Source organism: Leucopleurus acutus, assembly GCF_964270905.1.
Source record: "Leucopleurus acutus genome assembly, chromosome: 19".
NCBI classification, from domain to species: domain Eukaryota; kingdom Metazoa; phylum Chordata; class Mammalia; order Artiodactyla; family Delphinidae; genus Leucopleurus; species Leucopleurus acutus.
In genome coordinates, this window is record NC_139161.1 from 9,061,300 (window position 1) to 9,080,033 (window position 18,734).

The following is an 18,734-nucleotide window of genomic DNA, read 5'->3' on the forward strand; positions in this document are numbered from 1 at the left end:
TATATGTCTTTGATGGTTGGTCAAAAGATAAGCAAAAATAATTTTCAGTGTATATTTGCCACTTGTAAATTTTTTTATAAGAGATTAATGTAACATGAAATTTCTTTTAGGTTGTTATGTATAATGCCAGAAGTAAAAGAGCTACTTCTTAAACTTTAGTTTTTAAACTATTCTTTTAAACTCTATCATGTTGCAAATACTGTGAATTGAATAGTTTTTAATATAATGGACTTTTAAGTGGGTAGGGGTCAGGAGTGAGAAGAATGCAACTTAAAAAAAAACTGAACAAATCTGATTAGATTCAATATTGTCTCCTTTTCGCTCTCTACTAAAAGCCATCCTAAAGATAGATTATCTCAAAATTATTTTGAACTTGAAATTACCATTTTTACTTTCTCTCTCTGTTTCATTTTTATTGTTTTCTCTCTCCCCTGGTGCCCTTTTCAGTTTCGTCAGGCTGGGGAGAAATGCCTAATGTTCATTCAAAGGCTGAAAACTCTTGGGGAGAGCCATCCTCCCCTTCTACCCTGGTTGATAACGGCACAGCAGCATGGGGCAAGCCGCCCAGCAGCGGCAGCGGATGGGGAGACCAGCCCACCGAGCCGGCGGTGACGTTTGGAAGAGCCGGCGCCCCCGCTGCCGCCCCAACCCTGTGCAAACCAGGTGAGCCATGCTTCCTGCCCTGGGTTGGCCGGTTCGAGATGGACCCGGGTAGTCTGTTTAGAGGGATGCTTCTCATTGAATTTTAAGAATTCGTGTTTTAGGACGCTTTCCTCATTTTTAAGTCTAACATTAAACTAAAACTATAAAGAAATATTTGCCCTGTCTGATACAAGAACACAAGGGAGCTTTTAACAGAAGTCCATGTTCTCCTTTTTACAAAAAAATAAATACAAGGATCAGAGCAATAAAGCATAGCTGCTTGATGGTTAGTGGCCTCCACGCTTCTTCAGCAGTGTTCTGCTACCTGCCATTCAAACTACTTAAACTTGCTATTTCACTGAGCAAGGCGGATAAGGCAGGCCATTTTTCTTTTTGAGATTAGGTTTTGAAACATACATTGCTTAACAGCAGTCTGACACTTGCTTTGCTTTCAAGTAAACAAAATTCTGCTTTAGATTCTCCAGGTTTATGCTTCTTCTCTCTCTTTTTCTTTTCTTAAAGAGAAAAACCATGCTGTGTTTTCCTCCCATTATCTGAAAGTATAATAAGTATACATATAAAATGTACATCCTTACAAATGAGCAGATCATGTTTACCAAGTGGAATCCTGTAATGTGTGGCTGTTTTGCAATATGATACTTACGACAAGAGCATGAACATGTTTGCTGATTTAAGTCTGATATTAAAATTAATTGTTCACATGGCTGCAGAAGCTCGGGTTTTTTGTGGTTTTTTTTTGGACATCATTAAATGTCTCAGATCTTAAAATGAAACTTTATTGTTTTAGTATTTTGTTACGTTGTTAACACTGGATAGTATGCTCTGTATACCAACCATTCTGCTGGATTGTTTATTTCATTTATATTACTTCTTGTTATACATCTAAAGGATGGGGAGCTCCTGGGTATTTAAGTTCAGGCACTGAGATAGTATATTTGTTTTTAATAATTTGTCCTTGGAGGCCTAATTATATGCCTGTCCACCTTGTAAGCCTCATGTCTTCATCGTCTTACGGACTCTAGTAACGGTACTGTCACCTGACCTTTGTCCTTCTTCAGATTCCCCAGGAAGTGAAAATTTGGGGTAACTTTTTTTTGTGGTATGGCCGCTCCGCGGCATGTGGGATTTTCCCGGACCGGGGCACAAACCCGTGTCCCCTGCATCGGCAGGCGGACTCTCAACCACTGCGCCACCAGGGAAGCCCTGGGGTAACTTTTATACCAAGAATTGCTTTGTATTTTAAGAAAGGAGAAAGATAATATCCTGAAATCAAAACTCAGTATTCAACTTGTAACTCCCTCTGCCTATAGCCTCAGCTGTCTCCATCCTGTCATTCTGGGAGCATCTCCTGGGAGCTTGTCAAAAGCGCAGACTGTTGGGCCAACCACAGACCTGCCGCATTTCTCCTGATCCCCTGGCAACTGGGGTATGGTCGCGTTGGGGGAGCACTGGTCCACGTGACATACCACGTGACAGGGAGGATAGTGACGTTTTGCAGGACTCTGCGTTTTACCAGCCATTCCATATCACGCAGAGATTGCCGCCTTCAGTAGCCTCCAGGATTTACTGTTAGAATGTCCATGCTTTGAAATGACTTCTAGTTGGTTAAAGGAGTTTGGAACAGCACAGCCTACAAATAGCTGAAGTTTGAAGAAAAAAATAGGTACATATATACATGTATATTACATTTCTAGTAGGGAAAATTAAATTCTTAGGTCTAAGGGAAACGAAGTAGTGAAAGGTAGGTTATGTACACCCCTTTTGTCCTGCCTCCCCCTAAATGATGTTATAGGGCACCATTGTCTGCTTTGGGAATGGTGAATCTGATACGTTCGTGTTCCCTCTCTTTCTAGCTTCAAAATCTATGCAAGAAGGCTGGGGCAGCGGCGGGGACGATGCGAACCTCGGTGCCGGTCAGTGGGAAGACGAGGACGGGGGCATGTGGAACAACGCCGCTTCCCAAGAAAGCACCTCCTCCTGCAGTTCCTGGGGGAACGCCCCCAAAAAAGGACTCCAAAAGGTGCGTGCGACACTAAAGGAAATAAACTCTAAAAATCAGTGGTGGTACTTAAATACATTCAGTTTCAAGGTGGTATCTCCAGGTAACAGTGACAGAGAGATCTGAGGTTCTCAAAGTGCTCTCAGGACCCCAGTGGTCCTGAGGCCCTCTCGGTGGGTCTCTGCCGAGCGTAGAATGGGTTTTCCAGAGACTACATGCCATTGCTGTCACAGCAGAGCGAAGGCAAGGACAGATGGGTGAATCCAGCTGCTTCTGTGAAGCCGGACAGTAGAGAGATGTTCAGTCAGGTACGACAATGCCACTCTTCTCACTAAAAATTTTTGTTTTAGAAAATATAATTATTTTCCATTAAAAAACATTGTTATATTAACATATAATGGCTTTGTTATGGTTATCTTTAAACAAATTAATACAGTTTTTTTAATTTATCAGTTTTAATTTCTAATACAGTAAATATCAATAAATACAACCCATATAAACAAAACTTCTTTAGGATCCTTGGGTTGTTTTTGTTTTTGTTTTTGTTTTTGTTTTTGCGGTACGCGGGCCTCTCACTGTTGTGGCCTCTCCCGTTGCGGAGCACAGGCTCTGGATGCGCAGGCTTAGCAGCCATGGCTCACGGGCCCAGCCGCTTCACGGCATGTGGGATCTTCCCGGACCGGGGCACGAACCCGTGTCCCCTGCCTCGGCAGGCGGACTCTCAACCACTGCGCCACCAGGGAAGCCCAGGATCCTCGGTTTTTAAGAGAGGTAATGGGGTCCTGGGAGCAGGAAGTGTGAGCACTCCCCAGGGACTCAGTTCTCTGCACCCAGATGCACAGCCTCCAGAAGAAATCAAGTGAGGTCCACAGCACAGATGCGCACCAAGACAGCTTCCAAGTAGATCACAAATTCAAATATGAAAGAGAAAAATGTAAGAGAATTTTAAAAACTATCTTGGCGAGGAAGAGGCCTTTCTAACTATGACCAAAATCTAAAAGCCATGGAATGAAAGGCTTATAACTTCGGTAAACATAAAAACTATACCTGATAGAAAATTTCATCATCGAAGTCAAAAGACAAATAACAAACTGGAAAAAAATGTTTGTAAGTCATAGAGAAGACTGACCTTCCTGATAAATAGAGAAAGATCCTAGAAACTGTTTTTTTTTTTTTTTTTTAAAAAACCCTCCGGTAATCCAGTAGACAAATAGCGAAGAATGTAAGCAGGCGATCCATGGAAAAGGAACACAAGTCACTGTTGAACGTGTGAAAGGATATTCAACCTGACTTGCAGAAAGAGAATTCAATTTAAAACAACATGAAGAAATGCCACTTTTCATCTCTCAGCCCAGCAGAAATCCAAAATACGCTGTCTTCGCAAAGCTGTAGGAAAACCAGCACTCTCGTACATTGCTGGTGGAAGTGTAAACTAGTGTAACCCAAATGGAGGGCAGTGTGGCGTCATCTGTCAAAATTACAGATGCGTCAGCACTTTGACACAGACCTTCTACTTGTCAAGGGACAGCAAAAAAATAGTAACTTAAGTGCACATTGATGGGGTAACTAGTTAAATTATGCTACATCCGTATTATGAAAAACTAAAGTTTTTTTAAAGAAACTAAACATTGATATGAAAAGATCAACGAAATATATTGCTAAGTGAAAGGCAAGATACAGAGTATATGTATAACACAACCCCGCTTTTGGGGGGCAAGGGGAAGAGAAGAGAAGATGGGTGTGTGAGTGTGAGGCACACACGTACTCGTAACGGCCTCTGTTGAATTTAAAATTCTCTGGAAGGATGAGTAAGGAGAGAAGAACTCAGCGGACGGGTCATGGGGCGGGAAGAAGATGCTTCCATTTGCCCCTTTTTTCTGCTTTTGAATCATGTGAATGTATTATCTGTTCAAAAATTTTTCAATTTGAAAACCATTCAGTTAGCAGTAAGCAGAACCCAGAAACTAAAACCACGGCTTTTTGCTCATAAAGAGTAGAAATGATTGCAGACTCCAAATTAAATCTTTTCACAATCGGGCTGGCAAATAATCCTGTTAATGATGGGACCAGAAACACCAAATTGATAAGTTAAAGTATTGTATATTCTTGGCAAACCTGGCTCTGGCCACAGAGTAATGATTAAAATCACCTCTAGAGAAGCCGCTTCCTTGAGGAGAGTGAGCCTGTTAGTTTACAGTCACCCCGCACGCGCTGTCCTGTGATTGTGGCAGGCTCAGGTTTGAAAGCACTGTGAGGAATACTGTGTATGGTAGTGACGCATTGTTACATCCCCCTCGTCGCAGAAGAGCAGGAGATTCTTGAGGGGTCACATCTTGACGCTCAGCCCTTCCGCGGTGCCCTGCTGCCCCCTCTCCGTCTCGCTGCCCTTTCCTTTCCACTGGACTCCCTCCTTTTGTCTTCATCCTCTCCCTCACCGCCATTTCCCCACTTATTTTTTTTCTCCACCCTACAGGCCATAAACGATGAATAATTAACAAAATTAATAGGTTTTTTTGATCCCTTTCATCTTGTCTTTTCTGTTGGAATGAACACCCTGTATTTTGTCATCTTTTAGAATAAAGCTTATAAAAGGGCAAAAGCCATGTAATTTTTAGTAAACTTTATATGGTTATTATAGGGTCATGTTCAAGGGAGCACTTATTATGATTATTTGATAATGGAAGCGGTACATATTTGTGATGAACTAAATTCATTCTCTGGAGAAAAGAAATAATTATCTTGCTTTTTGAAGTCCATAAATTGCACACATATGCCAACCTCAGAAGCACCCTGAAGCATTTCGTAGCACGAGCCGCCGAATACTGTCGGGGCGATGTGGAGCACAGCATTGCTCAGCGGTAACACAGAGACACTGTGACATGTAAATCAACGTGAATTTTAGGCATCTCCCACTTCTGGAAGAAATGCATTAAAGCGTGGCTCATGGACTTTCTCCTTCCCACACTTGGTTCTAGGGCATGAAAACATCTGGCAAGCAGGACGAGGCCTGGATCATGACCCGGCTGATCAAACAACTCACAGACATGGGCTTCCCGGTGACTGGCGTCTTACTTTACTCCTCCCGCCATGTGTCCTGCCCTGCATGGCCCTGTTGTGTCCTGCCCACCTTTGTCATGTGTAACACGGAAGGAAGACTTGGGGGATGAGATTGTTGGCAAAACCTAACTCGTAAATTCCCCTTTCACCTGGGCGCGTCTGCTTAGGGATCATTGCTTTGAACTATAGCAAAGATCCACATCATTTCTATCAAGAAAGGTGTGAGAACCTTTTCTTAGAATAAAAAATGATGTGTGATTTTTAATTTTCATTGGTTTATACAGTTTTATATTTTCTTTTCGTTTATAATTAAAAGTGAGTTTTCATTCGTTTATGCAGTACGTTGACCAAGATCTCAAGAGAAAACTTGGTATAAAGTACTAAACCCTCGTGTCCAGATAAAGAATCCTAACCAGACCTATTTGCTTCCTGAGTTTCATATCGTGTGTAGGGAGAGTTGGAAATCTTAGGGTCTTCTTCTGAAAATGCCTCCCGGTCTCTTCAGTCCCTAAGAGCCACTGGCAGGAGTTCAGACCATGAGCAGTGCCTCCTGTATCTGCCACATAGCCCCTTCAAATGTCTTCTTTCCAAATCTTCATTCAAATGAGTGTTTACCTTTTGATTGCTGCAGATGTCCCTAAGGATGGGTCTAGAGTGGCCCCAGACTGGAGCAGGGGACCACATACTTCACGTGGGGTGCAGGCCCCTGACCCTGTGCGGGCGTGGCCGGGGGCCCAGCCTCCCCACGGGTGAGGTGATAGGCCCACACTGGCCCTGCAGTGCTTCAGCACCATGCCCAGCTTGGTTTTGGCCTCCACCGAGACTAGTCCGTTTCAATCAGAGAGATAATTATCAAAATGAACCTACGTGTTTTGTGTTATGTTGTCTTTACATTTTTTGGTGAAAAGTAGTTTACAGCAGAGCCTAGAATCTGACTCTTACTGTGACTTCCTGCAGCTGCCCTGGGAGAGGTTTCACCCTGCTAAACCACAGAGTCAGAAATAAGACTCTCCTGGCACTGGACATTGGGGGTTTAAAGTGTTAAATACAAGTTCTTCCCTCTAAAAATCAATTCAGTACATTTTCTTATTACAAGTATTTTTTATTTAGAAGACATTTCTCTCTAACCACATGGAAGAAAAGTATTTCTAGTTCCGAAATCTAACAATACTAGGTCAATATCAATCACTTCCCTGAGTTAATAGTGATAGAGCTCTTTACAAGCTTTTCCTTTTGTTAACACGCAGTCCTAGTGAAAACTCTGTTTCCCTCCACAGAGAGAGCCAGCTGAAGAGGCCTTGAAGAGTAATAATATGAATCTTGACCAGGCCATGAGTAAGTAAGATGACATACCTAAAGCACACTTTTTTTTAAAGGTACCAATTTGTGAGTTTTGATGTTCAGAGTCATGGGTTAATGGTTGAATACGCACTGGGGAGACAAGACCACCCACAGGATGTGCACCTGCCAGGGGACCGATCCCTCAGGACTGGTGGGCACTGGGAACAAATGGCCAAACACCACATTGAACTACGTTTGCTTTTTCTGTTTGGGGGGTTTTTTTAATTATTATTTTTGCAACAAATAGATGAATTTTTTTCTATCTCCATCTATTTTGAGTGGGGAGATAGTGACCCTGTTGGAGAAAGGCGCTGGGACCACGTGCCCGCCTCATTGGGTGCTGAGTGAGCTGTTCTTGTGCCGCGCCCAGCAGGGCTCGCTCAGGGCCCCACGGGAGCATCGCCTGCCGGCTGAGAGATGAGAGTTACTGTCGAGGAACAAGCAACCCTAGTTCTGGAATTGCTTTACAAATAATATCAATTATGTTAAATGCTTACATGTAAAGTACAGCTGATTCTCATCATTCGTGGTACTTACGTCCTGTAAAGCCCCTGCAGACACTGAATCAGGAAGTAGTAAACCCTTGCTCCTCGGGAACATACAGGGTTGAGGTCGTCTGAGCCTCTGGCCGCAGCATTTTTGTCAACCAGTCAACACGTAACCTTGTTTTATGTGTGTTTCTGTTTAAAGACACCGTATTTAATATGTATTTCTCACAAATAATTATGTGCCGTATTTCTTTATAATAAAGCATTAGCTACGAAGGGTTGAACATCCTCCTGACCCTGGATAATGTGACCGTAGATTTTGTTCCCTTTTTGACTCACACCAATGCCGTGAGCTACGCTGTTTTTAAATAAGTTATCATCTTGTGAATCCACAAATTTAGCCACTTTCCATCTTTTCTGAAGCTTCATCTCACACTGTAGACATTACTTTAGCTCCCCCCACACAGCCTTATACACGATGGTGACATTCTGTCCCTGTTCCGGCTGCACTGCCCTGTTCATCAGCTGAACGCAGCCGCCTGGGCAGCGCTGCTGCAGCAGCTGCTAAACAAAGCAGGCACCATGCAGCCTTCTTGCGCTTAGGACACTAGACAGCACATTGGCTTGGGGACCATGGGGACCACTGCGATGACCAACAAAAAGCACAGAGATAGCCCTAAGTACACCACAAAAGGACACCTGTCGCTTTGTGAGAGCCTGATCTGGGAATGTGTGTGTCGGGGGCTCAAATTCTTCACCGCCCCACGTGTCCACAAATGACCAAAAAGCGCCATACTATTGATTTGGGGGCTACAAGTATATGTAGGCAAGTAGGTGGATTCACAAGCTCGGAATTCACAAATAATGAGGATCAACTTTATAATCACATGCAAATGCCAAATGGGTGGTATAAGCTGCCAGGACACAGGGAATCGGTGTGAGCTGCTGGAGGGAGTTAGTCCCGCCTCCTCAGAGCCGTGAGGCGGCGCAGAGTCAGAGGGAGTGGAACAAACACCAGTCTCTGAGTCGGAAGAGCACAAGGACAGACTCTGTCTGGTTTGCGTTGTATTGTGTCCCCGACATTCGGACAGGTCCTTACAGCCAGTAGGGACTCAGCAGGTGGAAATCGATGGCCATGAGGCGGGGCAGCCAGGGAAGGGCCCTCTTTGGAAAAAGAGGCGACAAGTCCCGGGGGAGAGGAAGGGCCTAGCCCCACAGTGGCAGAGGTGGCCGGCGTGGCTGCGAGGGACGAGGAGCAGGGGCCAGAGCCAACCCGAGTCCCCTGTTTTCTGGGGGTGAGCGTCTTAACTCCTTCCCTGAGGGGTAGGCTGGTGCCCGTCCGTGCTCAGAACTCGCAGCCGACCCCCGAGGCGTCTTGTTTCAAGCGCTGCTTCTGTCTGCTTTGCCCCAGGCGCTCTGCTGGAAAAGAAGGTGGACGTGGACAAGCGTGGACTGGGAGTGACCGACTACAATGGGATGGTCACCAAGCCCCTTGGCTGCCGCCCACCGATCTCCAAAGAGTCTTCCGCGGACCGCCCCACCTTCCTGGACAAGGTATGAGTTTAGGTGGCTTTTTGTTTGTTTTTAACAAGAGGTGTTTTTCGTTTTCACTGTGTTGGATTAAAAAGTTATTGGGCTATAATATTTAAGTGACTTTTACCCATTTTTCTAATATATATGAACGTTTAACTCAAAAGAGGTTGTGTTATATTTCATATGATGGGACTAGGAATAAAAATACTGAAATTGAAAACTGATTTTCATGTTAGCGGGTGAGCTTGGCTGCTTCAATTTGTCCAATAGACGAGGGTCCATCAAATTTCTGTTTTACGGTCTTACTTTATATGCACAGTTCTTCCCACTGGAAATGATGTATTACATGTCTAATCTCAGGAAAAAGGGTCTAGAAGTGGTTAGGCATGGGCACCCATGTCTCATGGCCCTTGCTTGGATGTTCTACTTCAGAGAACACGCAGGGGTCTGTGGGAAAATCCCCTTAGATGTTTCAACAAGTGTAGTCGCCAGTTCATTCCCCTTAGTATCGTCATGCTCCCTCTCCAGATTGGTGTGACCTCAGAGGGGGGAAACAGCATCCCGTTAAACTCAATCAGAATGTTCATCCTTGAAAAAGAAATGGAAGCAAGAAAGGACAAGTTTAAAGCAAACAAACAGGCTAAAAGGAAGCTCATAGGAGAAGAGCTGAGAGTTCGTCTGTTCTCAGATTAGCAGTGTCCTCTGCCAGCACTCCACACAGTGGAGTCCTCGCCTTGCCCGGCACCGGCACCACTGTGCCCAGAGAAATTGGAATTTCAGACAACAATGAATCATTTTTGGACCATGTTTATTCTCAGATATTATTAGTAGTTTATCTGAAATTCCAGTTTAACTCCACACCCTGTATTTTTATTTGCTAACTTGTGGGACCCTGACTTATTTCCGTATCTTTAAAATGTGAAATAATACTGCAGGTTTGGGGACTTCCCTAGTGGTCCAGTGGTTAAAACTCTGCACTTCCACTGCAGGGGGCACAAGTTTGCTCCCTGGTCAGGGAACTAAGATCCTGTATGCCACATGGCATGGCAATCAATCAGTCTATCAATAAATACTGCAGGTTTGTTGTGAAGTTAGATGAGATAAATTTACAAAGGACCTGGCACCCAATAAATGTAAAAAAATAATAATAACAAGATTTTTGTCTGTTTTATAATTTACCTTATTATTAGGTTAAACCATATGAAATCGCTGTTTGTAGGTCAAAAACATTTGAATGTCAGCAGATTTCAACCTAATGTATACCTAGAGCCTTGCTAATAACTTCTCAAAAGGAGCCTGTTTATTTGAAAATGGTTGTAAAGTGTTTTCCAAGTAAGACTTTTTACAGTGTTTGTCTCTCTTCTGATTCCTACCCATAGGCAGGGTCAGTAGTGATGAGAATATTATAAGCTGATATGTGTTTGTAAAATAATTGTTAAAATGAAAACAGCATCTTAATCCTGTTTCTCTTTTTTCTTTTTCCCCTCTTCCTTTTGACCATTTCTCCATTTTCCTGTCCACACATTTTTGATCTTTTAATTCTTTGTTCATCCGCATCCCTTTCTGTGTCCCGGGAAACTTGTGCTTTGTGTGCGGACGGGCACCGCACACAGCTCACGCTTTCTTTCCCCAATCAGGATGGCGGCCTCGTGGAAGAGCCCACGACTTCACCATTTTTGCCTTCACCAAGCCTGAAGCTCCCCCTTTCCAACAGTGCACTCCCTAATCAGGCCCTGGGCGGGATTGCCTCAGGGCTGGGCATGCAAAACTTGAATTCTTCTAGACAGGTAAGGCTGTTGGTAGATGGCCACCATGGTCTCTCTCACTTGCCTTTAAGAAAGTGTGTTTGACACGCAAACCTTCTTATTTTTAATTAATGCCTGCATTTGAAAATATAACTGAATATGTAAAGGAAGCTGAAATATTATAAGGATTTCCTTCCAAGTGATGTACTGCTGTCAAGAATTGAATCCAGTTCTTGAAATTTAACCATGTTATAGGAAATGCTTCAAAATTTTATTTATTCTTACATGTAACTAAAACACCCTTGGTACTAAAGTACTGCTAGTACTTTAAATGACATGGACCGCAGAGCCGTCTTCACCTGCCCGATGCGTTCACAGGTCCAGGCAATGCCGTCCTGTCTCTCCTGACAGTCGAAACCTTAAATGCATTGATCTGCAGGAAAACACCATACTCTCCCCTTTTTCCCAGAACAGAGGTGACATCTCTTGCAGGTTCTCAGTGGTTTTCAGAGAGTGATGTTGGCACTGTTCCCTGCCTTTGACACTCTTGGGGGAGGTGAAAGTCACCCTCAGACGTCCCTGAACGGAGGGACCTGGGGTTTTGATCGACGGCCGCTTCGTGTCACTTCTCTCCCCTGGAATGAAATGATACGGAAGCGCGTCGCGCTCTTCCCGTCCACAGAACTGCTCTTCTTGATTTTCTCCCGGGGGAGGCTCACATCACACAGCTCTGAGCCTTCTCTTCCAGCGACGCTGTGAGATTTGGGGTGGCCGGCGGCAGTTCTCAGTGGCGCCCCATCCGCGTGATCCTGGCCATCTCTTGTTGCCCACCGGGCTGCGGTGCCAGTTTCAGCTCTTCTGCGGTCGGGAAGTCGGCAGCCTGGCCGGCGGGCCCCGGGGATCAGATACCCAGTCAGGAGAGTAGAAAGAAAGCACTCAAATATATAGTTATTATATTTAACACAAAGTTAACTGCCTGGACTTGTTCACGTATTCAATTTCAGGTTTGTTGAAATCATAATTATATTTCCTTTTGGAAAATGTCCTGTTCTCCCAGGTTAGTGGTCCCCACACATGATGCCCTTTACCCCAGCACAGACGGTGCCCACACAGCCATGCCTGCTGCTCCTGTGCCTGGCTCTGTGTAATTGTAGCTTCCTGGAAGACAACAGCCTTGTTGGGGGGCACCTAAAACTGGCTCTGTGGGCGGCTTCTGTGATTTAAAGACATAGGCAGGCTTTGCGGGCAGATCTCCTGTCATCTGTACCCAGTTTAGACAGCACTTCTTAAACATCCCCTTTGGTACACGTTGAGAGCGGCAGGAAGCAGGTGCAGCCTTGCCCCCCGCTTGCTCCCGGGCGACTGTGTAACGCGCCCTCCGCCTCCCTGCAGACACCGAGTGGCAACCTGGGCATGTTTGGCAGCAGCGGAGCAGCCCCAGCGAGGACCATGCAGCAGCCGCCACAGCCGCCCGTGCAGCCCCTGAGCTCCTCCCAGCCCAGTCTCCGTGCTCAAGTGCCTCAGTTTCTATCCCCTCAGGTCAGACCCGCGTCCGCGCTACACTGAGAGCCAGTCAGCCCAACCATGTTAACCTGTCCGTCCCACCCTCCTGCCCTGGGAGGCATTTCCGGAGCTGCTCCCCCAGGGCCCCCGCCCCATAGGCCAGGGCTGGGCCTCCTCCCGGCAGAGTGCTGTTGCCGGGTGACACATGCCAGGGATGGGACTTCTGTCCTGGTCTTGAGAAGATTACTCGGATGAACCCATTGAATTCTTCTAGATTGGTGAGAGAGGAAAGTGGCAAGTGAAATTGCTTGGGACATAAAAGAAAATTCTTAGAAGCAGTGAAGGACTGAGTAATGCTTTAGTGACAAACTAAATGTGACAATATGTATTAGTGTCCATATCACAGACTTTTGAGTTAAGTTTATTCTTTAGTATTAGATCGTTTTAAAACAAAAGAGCAAATAGAATCAAGGAAAAGGATATTGTTTTGCATAGCTCTAAAGCATAATGTCAGCTTTTTCTCATATTAATATTGTTTACTTTTAGAACATTTCCATAATTTTTGACTTTGGACTGAGTTTTTAATTACAGTGTTACAGTCCTTACCGCTTAAAAGAATATTCAGTAATAGATTAAAATGGTAAATCATAGAATTCGCTGGAAGTAATTATTCCTCCACAGTTGTTTGACCAGAGATCTGTGCACTGAGTTGAGATGGCTGAAATCTGGGTGAAATAATAGTGAAATGCATTAAACAGGGTACACTGTAAGCTGCTACAGTAAAATGCATTAAACAGGATACACTGTAAGCTGCTACAGGGTACACTGTAAGCTGCTACAGCAAAGACACCCTGAAATACAGATGCTCGGACGAGACAGACAAGTAATTCGCCCCCAAGCAGCAGAGCAGAAAGTAGCAGCTCTGCCTCGGCCGTTGCCCAATGACAGGAGGGAAAGCGAGAGACATACCACTTCCACTCATGTCCCACTGCCCAAGCCTAGTGACACGGCCACCCCAGCTAAGGCACAGGAGCAGAGACAGGTCCTGGAGACAGAGCAGCCTTCCGCACACAGCAAGCCAGCGTGTCCCGAACGTCACTCATCTGTGTGCCTCCCACGACTGTTACATAATGTGTTCTCTTTAAGTTGACTTGCTTTCTTAATTTAGATAAATTTATTCTTAAAACTGAACATATCTGTCGTAAAGAGAAAAAGCAACATTTTTCTAATACACGTTAGGCGACTGTAAAAGATACTCTTCTGTGCTCTACCTAAAACCATCTTGTGTAAATGCTGTGATAAGCGTACAGCGCACGCCGTGGAAAACACTGAGCTGGCCAGTGCCAAGCCCCTGAAGGGTTCAGAGCAGTGAATGCCAGTTGGGCAGGGAGGCAGGCTGACCATTGCGGTCAGGGCTGGCCGGCCACACCAGGGCACGTGCCACATGGGAGGCTGGGCAGCCGGGCCCCCCGAGAGGAATGGCTGGTCCCACGAGCAGGGGGAGACCACTTCCCGAACGTGTCAACTTGAGAAGGGGTCCCTGCCTGCCCTGGAACAAGGCCCCCCGGTCAGATGGCCGCGGTGCCATCTGCTGAGCTCCTGCGGGGACTAGTCCAGGGCGCCTGTGTGAGACGTAGACACTGGCCTCCTTTGAGGAGGCTCGAACTTCCTCCCAGAGACCACGCCTTCGCTGTCTCCCACCCTTAAACGATGCCCACTTAGCTTCATTTCGACAGAACGTGAAACCAGTTACCGATGGGAGTAACCCAGAGCCCTAGAAAGTTAATTCGTAACTAAAATATTTGGAGGAAGAAATCTCTTTCTTGCCATCTGCCTTTACCTCCCTCCCTCCCTTCCTTCCTTTCTTCCTTTCATATTATCCACAAAAGCATGTAAACTACTAATGTTAAAATGTCTGTAAATTTTTTAATGGCTTTTGAAGTTCACTGAGACAAATATAACTGTCATTTACTCAGTTTTGAATCTCAAAAAACTGCACAGAGAAGTAAATGTTTGAATAGAGAATCCATGTCTAATGGTGCATTTTTTGTTAACAGGTTCAAGCACAGCTTTTGCAGTTTGCAGCAAAAAACATTGGTCTCAACCCTGCACTATTAACCTCGCCAATTAATCCTCAGCATATGACGATGTTGAACCAGCTCTATCAGCTGCAGCTGGTGAGTAGGTAGATCTGCTCGGGTTCTAGGACAGAGGAAGAGCCTTCTCCCCGTGAGCTCGGGGATGTGCCAGCAACATGCACGCCGACTGAAGGAAAGCAGTCGCCGTAACGCTTTTCTTCACGTCAGGGAATGTCATTGAGACATTCATGAAGTTTGTAAACTATTAAAGGAATTAGGAAGTTCTTCACTTAAGGGTGTGTCCACTAAGCTTTGTGGATTCTGTGGCCCTTTCGTGATCACAGTCTTCCAGATCTGACAGTTAAGGTGTCTGTTAGCTCTCAGCCAGCCTTTCTCATCTGAACCACAGAACCCAACAAATCATTTCATGATTGTTCTCTAAATTCTTCCAAGGTTGGTCTACACAGATAGCATTCTAGAAACAAAAGACAGAAGTTACTTCGTTACATACAGGAGATGAGATGCCTTAGAGATTAGGACTTGATTTTCTCAGAATCCCTCTTGAGGAAGGCTGATGTAGCCTAATAATTCTTGCAAGTGTTACAGTTTAACATATGTTGAATTTTTAATTTTCAACAGTCTTACTGCTTTTACCATGAAATGCCATGGCATTGTATCCCTAGGTGCATCCTGAATTTATATTCCCTGAAGGGCCCGGTATATTATTTCCTTCTTTAATACGTTGACACCTGATTTATTTAGAAGTCTTGCCCAACAGCTTCATCTCCTAGAAAATGACCAGGAGTCATGAAGGGAGAAAAGCCTCCAATAGACAAAACCATGCTGTCAGCCTTTCCTTACGGGGGAGCCCTGGGCTCTCAGTCCTGACCCTTCAGCGTTTGTTAGACACACGTCTGACCGTCTGGGTGTCTGGTTCCAGGTAGTGGCCAGGTGGGGTGGGGGTGACCTAGGACAAGCCGCAGTGCAGTGAAGTACCCAGGGCCCTGGGCACGGGATCCAGACCGGGACTGGACCTCACTCGGAAAAGGGAGCCAAGCTGCCTCACAGTCATGCTGTAAGGCCCCTGCGCGGTGTGCTACTGCCAGCGCCAGGAAGGGACCACCGGCCTCAGCGGGGAGCAGCTGAGAAGCATGCTATTTAGAGCTCTCACTGCAGAGGAAAACAGCTTTCCACTCCTTGATAACACAGAGGACGGCTGGATTCTGACGGGAGACAGAACTCGTTATCAGTCGTACTGATGTTCTGAAATCCTTTATTTATACATAATTTTTATTGACCTCTGTAGTGTAAAAGATACCAAGAAAATGTTGGATTATGTTTACTCTGCTCTGTTTTAAAAACAATGTACACTGTTTTAACATTTTTTTTCCGGAAAACTTGGTAAAATGGTATTTCAGTACATCCTAAGGTTAAGTTTTAGAGCCTGTAAGGATTCACTTAGGTGAAGTATTTTATTCCTCTCTAATTTACAGACTAATGAGGCATTTCTAGTAGTATAATCTCTACTGCTACTTGGATTCTATTTCAATAAATCCTCTTGCCCAAAACGTCCCAAAAAAATCCATGTTGTAAAGAAAAAATTTACAGTATTCAGCCAACTTTGGAAACGAATGATCCGGCCTTCTGCCTCGTGGTGGGAAGAATCTGACGATCATTCTCGCTGGCTTCGTGGACGGGGTCTGTGTGGCAGAAGTGGCCACGTCTGGACCTCAGGCTCCCTGTGGACCAAGGCCACACGTGGCTCCTGGTAGCTACAAGCCCTTTAACGTGTATTGTTCTGTGGCCGCCGATCACTGCTGTCCTGCCACATGGTCTGAGCCATTCTGGACAACTTGCATCTTTATAAGGGGAAAAAAAAATTTATTTTCCCCTCATTTCTTTTTTATTTTTAGTTTGTATGAATTGAGCAGAAGAATTTTGATCTCTTCATTAACTGAAAAATATTTGCTGACAAACCTCATTACCAGCACTAAACAGGGGTACTGACTGAGTTACTTTGTAAAGTCTGTGCACTAGAAAGGTTTTGGAAAGACATGTCTCCTTTTGAAAAAGCTTCATGCCTCACGCTATGCTTAAACCACAGGATGGTAAGGGGACCGAGAATCTGTGCCTTTTTTTTTTACACTAATGTACAGAAGTGGAACCCTCTGTTGAGGCTTTCTTATAATCTACTGGACGCTTCTCTTTGTGTCTGTGTCCACAGGCGTACCAACGTTTACAGATCCAGCAGCAGATGCTACAGGCCCAGCGGAACGTTTCCGGACCCATGAGACAACAGGAGCAGCAAGTAGGCGCCCCCCGGGTGGCTCAGCGGGTCGCTAGCTGTCACCTCCCCTGGCCTGTTACTTGTCACTGGCTTGTCTCTCGCTCAGCCTCCCGTTTTGAAAGCCTCGGCGTCACCTGGGCTGGGGAGGAGGGCGGCCCCGGCGGCCCTCCCGACCCGCTGACCGCGCGTCCCCGCCCGCAGGTTGCGCGCACAATCACTAACCTGCAGCAGCAGATCCAGCAGCACCAGCGCCAGCTGGCCCAGGCCCTGCTCGTGAAGCCGCCCCCGCCCCCGCCGCCCCTGTCTCTGCACCCCTCTGCAGGCAAATCGGCCCTGGACAGCTTCCCCCCCCACCCCCAGGCCCCCGGCCTCCCCGACCTGCAGACCAAAGAGCAGCAGTCTTCACCCAGCACCTTCGCTCCCTACCCTCTCGGTGAGTCCGGGTCGACGCCGACCGCGTGCGCCTGGCGGGGCTGAAATAGCCGGGCAGAAATGCAGTTCCAGGCAAAACCGGAGCGAGGCTGTCTCAGGTCTCCTTCGTAAGGGAGGGACCCTAGCTGTCTTCGCAGAGCAAGAATTTTGCTGCGCCCATAAGTGCTTTCAGTATAAAATCTTTGAAAGTAGTACCAGGATGATCTCCTCTCCACTGTTGAATCGGCGCTTTGTTCCGTCCCTGGCTCTCTCCAGCCTGAACTGCTGGGAACAGGAAGGGTGTGCAGATTTCCGTGAACCAGGCACTTCTTAAAAAGCCATGGTTGCCCGCACAGTCCTGTAGTGCAGAGCACGACTGTGTACTCACCCAGACCAACACGCACACCCTCACCCCCAACCGGTAGGGCGCCCGCCCAGCACTTGAAACCCGCAGGCCAGTGGCAGATGTGGTGCCGCCCTCGAGGTCACCAGGAGGGACACAGGTTACGACGTTGAAGACCGTCAGAAGGGCTGTGTCAGGAAAGTGATCGTACGGGGAATACTGTTGACCCATGAACAACACGGGCTGAAAGAGCGTGGTCCACTTACCCATGGGTTTTTTCCCGTAAATAACGGTGCTGCGTGACCTGCGGTTGGTTGAGTTTGCAGGTACAGAGGGCCGCTGTAAAGTCGTACCCGGATTTGTGACCCCTGCGTTGTTCGAGGGTCAGCTGTAATTTGCTCTGAGGATCCAGAAGTGGGTGAAAGCGCCTCAGGCTTGTCAGGCTGACTGTTAAGAGTCTGAAGCTACAGGGCAAAGGGAATTAGTTACCTGAGAAATACATATCCAGAGGGTCAAAGGCCAGGTGAGTGACAGCGAATCTCGGCTAATGATGTCCCTTTCTGTGGAATACTACCAACACCTCTGAGAGCTATGTTCTGATCACATGAGCACTGTCTCCTTGACATGTAACCAGTGTGGTGTGTCTTTAATACAAAACTGACAAATGCTAAACTACGGTTCTTCTGTCCCTTCATGATTGTCCTACCCGTTACTTTCCTCTGTGCTGAAGAAGCAGAATAGTCTAGTAGTTAAGACCTGCCTTAGGAATCAGGCCACCACACTGCCCCCACGACTAAGCTGCCTGGCAGCTCTTTGCCTCAATTTCCCCATCTGTAAAGTGGGAATACTTACCTCATAGGGTTCTTCTAAAGATTTGGTGAACTAACAGGCAAAGTACTTTGTAATAGCAAGCACTTGGTAGAATGTTGGCTATTTATGTAAATACTTTTTTTAACAATAGCTGTTTTAGAAGAAAATTCAGCTCCATCTATTGTCCCGAAATGTTTAGCTGCAGCTTCCTAGTATCCTAGTGTCCATCTGTCCTCTTAACCTATATTTAGAGGATGTAGTACACAAATCTTTACCCTTAAACGCTTTTTCTTACAAGTGGAAAAGATTAGTGCCTTGAATCTTCAAAACTGATGAAAAATACTTCTGATAATATTTTACAATCACATTAAAGTTTAAAAATAAATGTGTTAAAATAGATAGCTAATAAAGTTTAAGAAAGTTAGTTTGTAAAATTGCCTCTCTGGCTGGTTCTCACCCCTTTTCCTCAGTAGCTC

The 18,734-nt window shown here is 45.8% G+C and overlaps 1 protein-coding gene across 2 annotated transcripts in view; it reads left to right on the top strand.

Annotated features, from left to right (window-relative positions):
• Nucleotides 1-18,734, top strand: part of TNRC6C (trinucleotide repeat containing adaptor 6C) — an 81,083-nt gene that overhangs the window by 46,321 nt on the left and 16,028 nt on the right. For both annotated transcript variants that reach the window (XM_082860700.1, XM_082860701.1), the window contains exons 5-14: nt 448-663; nt 2,517-2,683; nt 5,638-5,718; nt 6,997-7,054; nt 8,960-9,102; nt 10,719-10,868; nt 12,219-12,365; nt 14,387-14,506; nt 16,632-16,715; nt 16,896-17,127. In XM_082860700.1, coding sequence (XP_082716826.1) covers nt 448-663; nt 2,517-2,683; nt 5,638-5,718; nt 6,997-7,054; nt 8,960-9,102; nt 10,719-10,868; nt 12,219-12,365; nt 14,387-14,506; nt 16,632-16,715; nt 16,896-17,127 — 1,398 coding nt within the window. The remainder of the gene's footprint in view (nt 1-447; nt 664-2,516; nt 2,684-5,637; nt 5,719-6,996; nt 7,055-8,959; nt 9,103-10,718; nt 10,869-12,218; nt 12,366-14,386; nt 14,507-16,631; nt 16,716-16,895; nt 17,128-18,734) is intronic.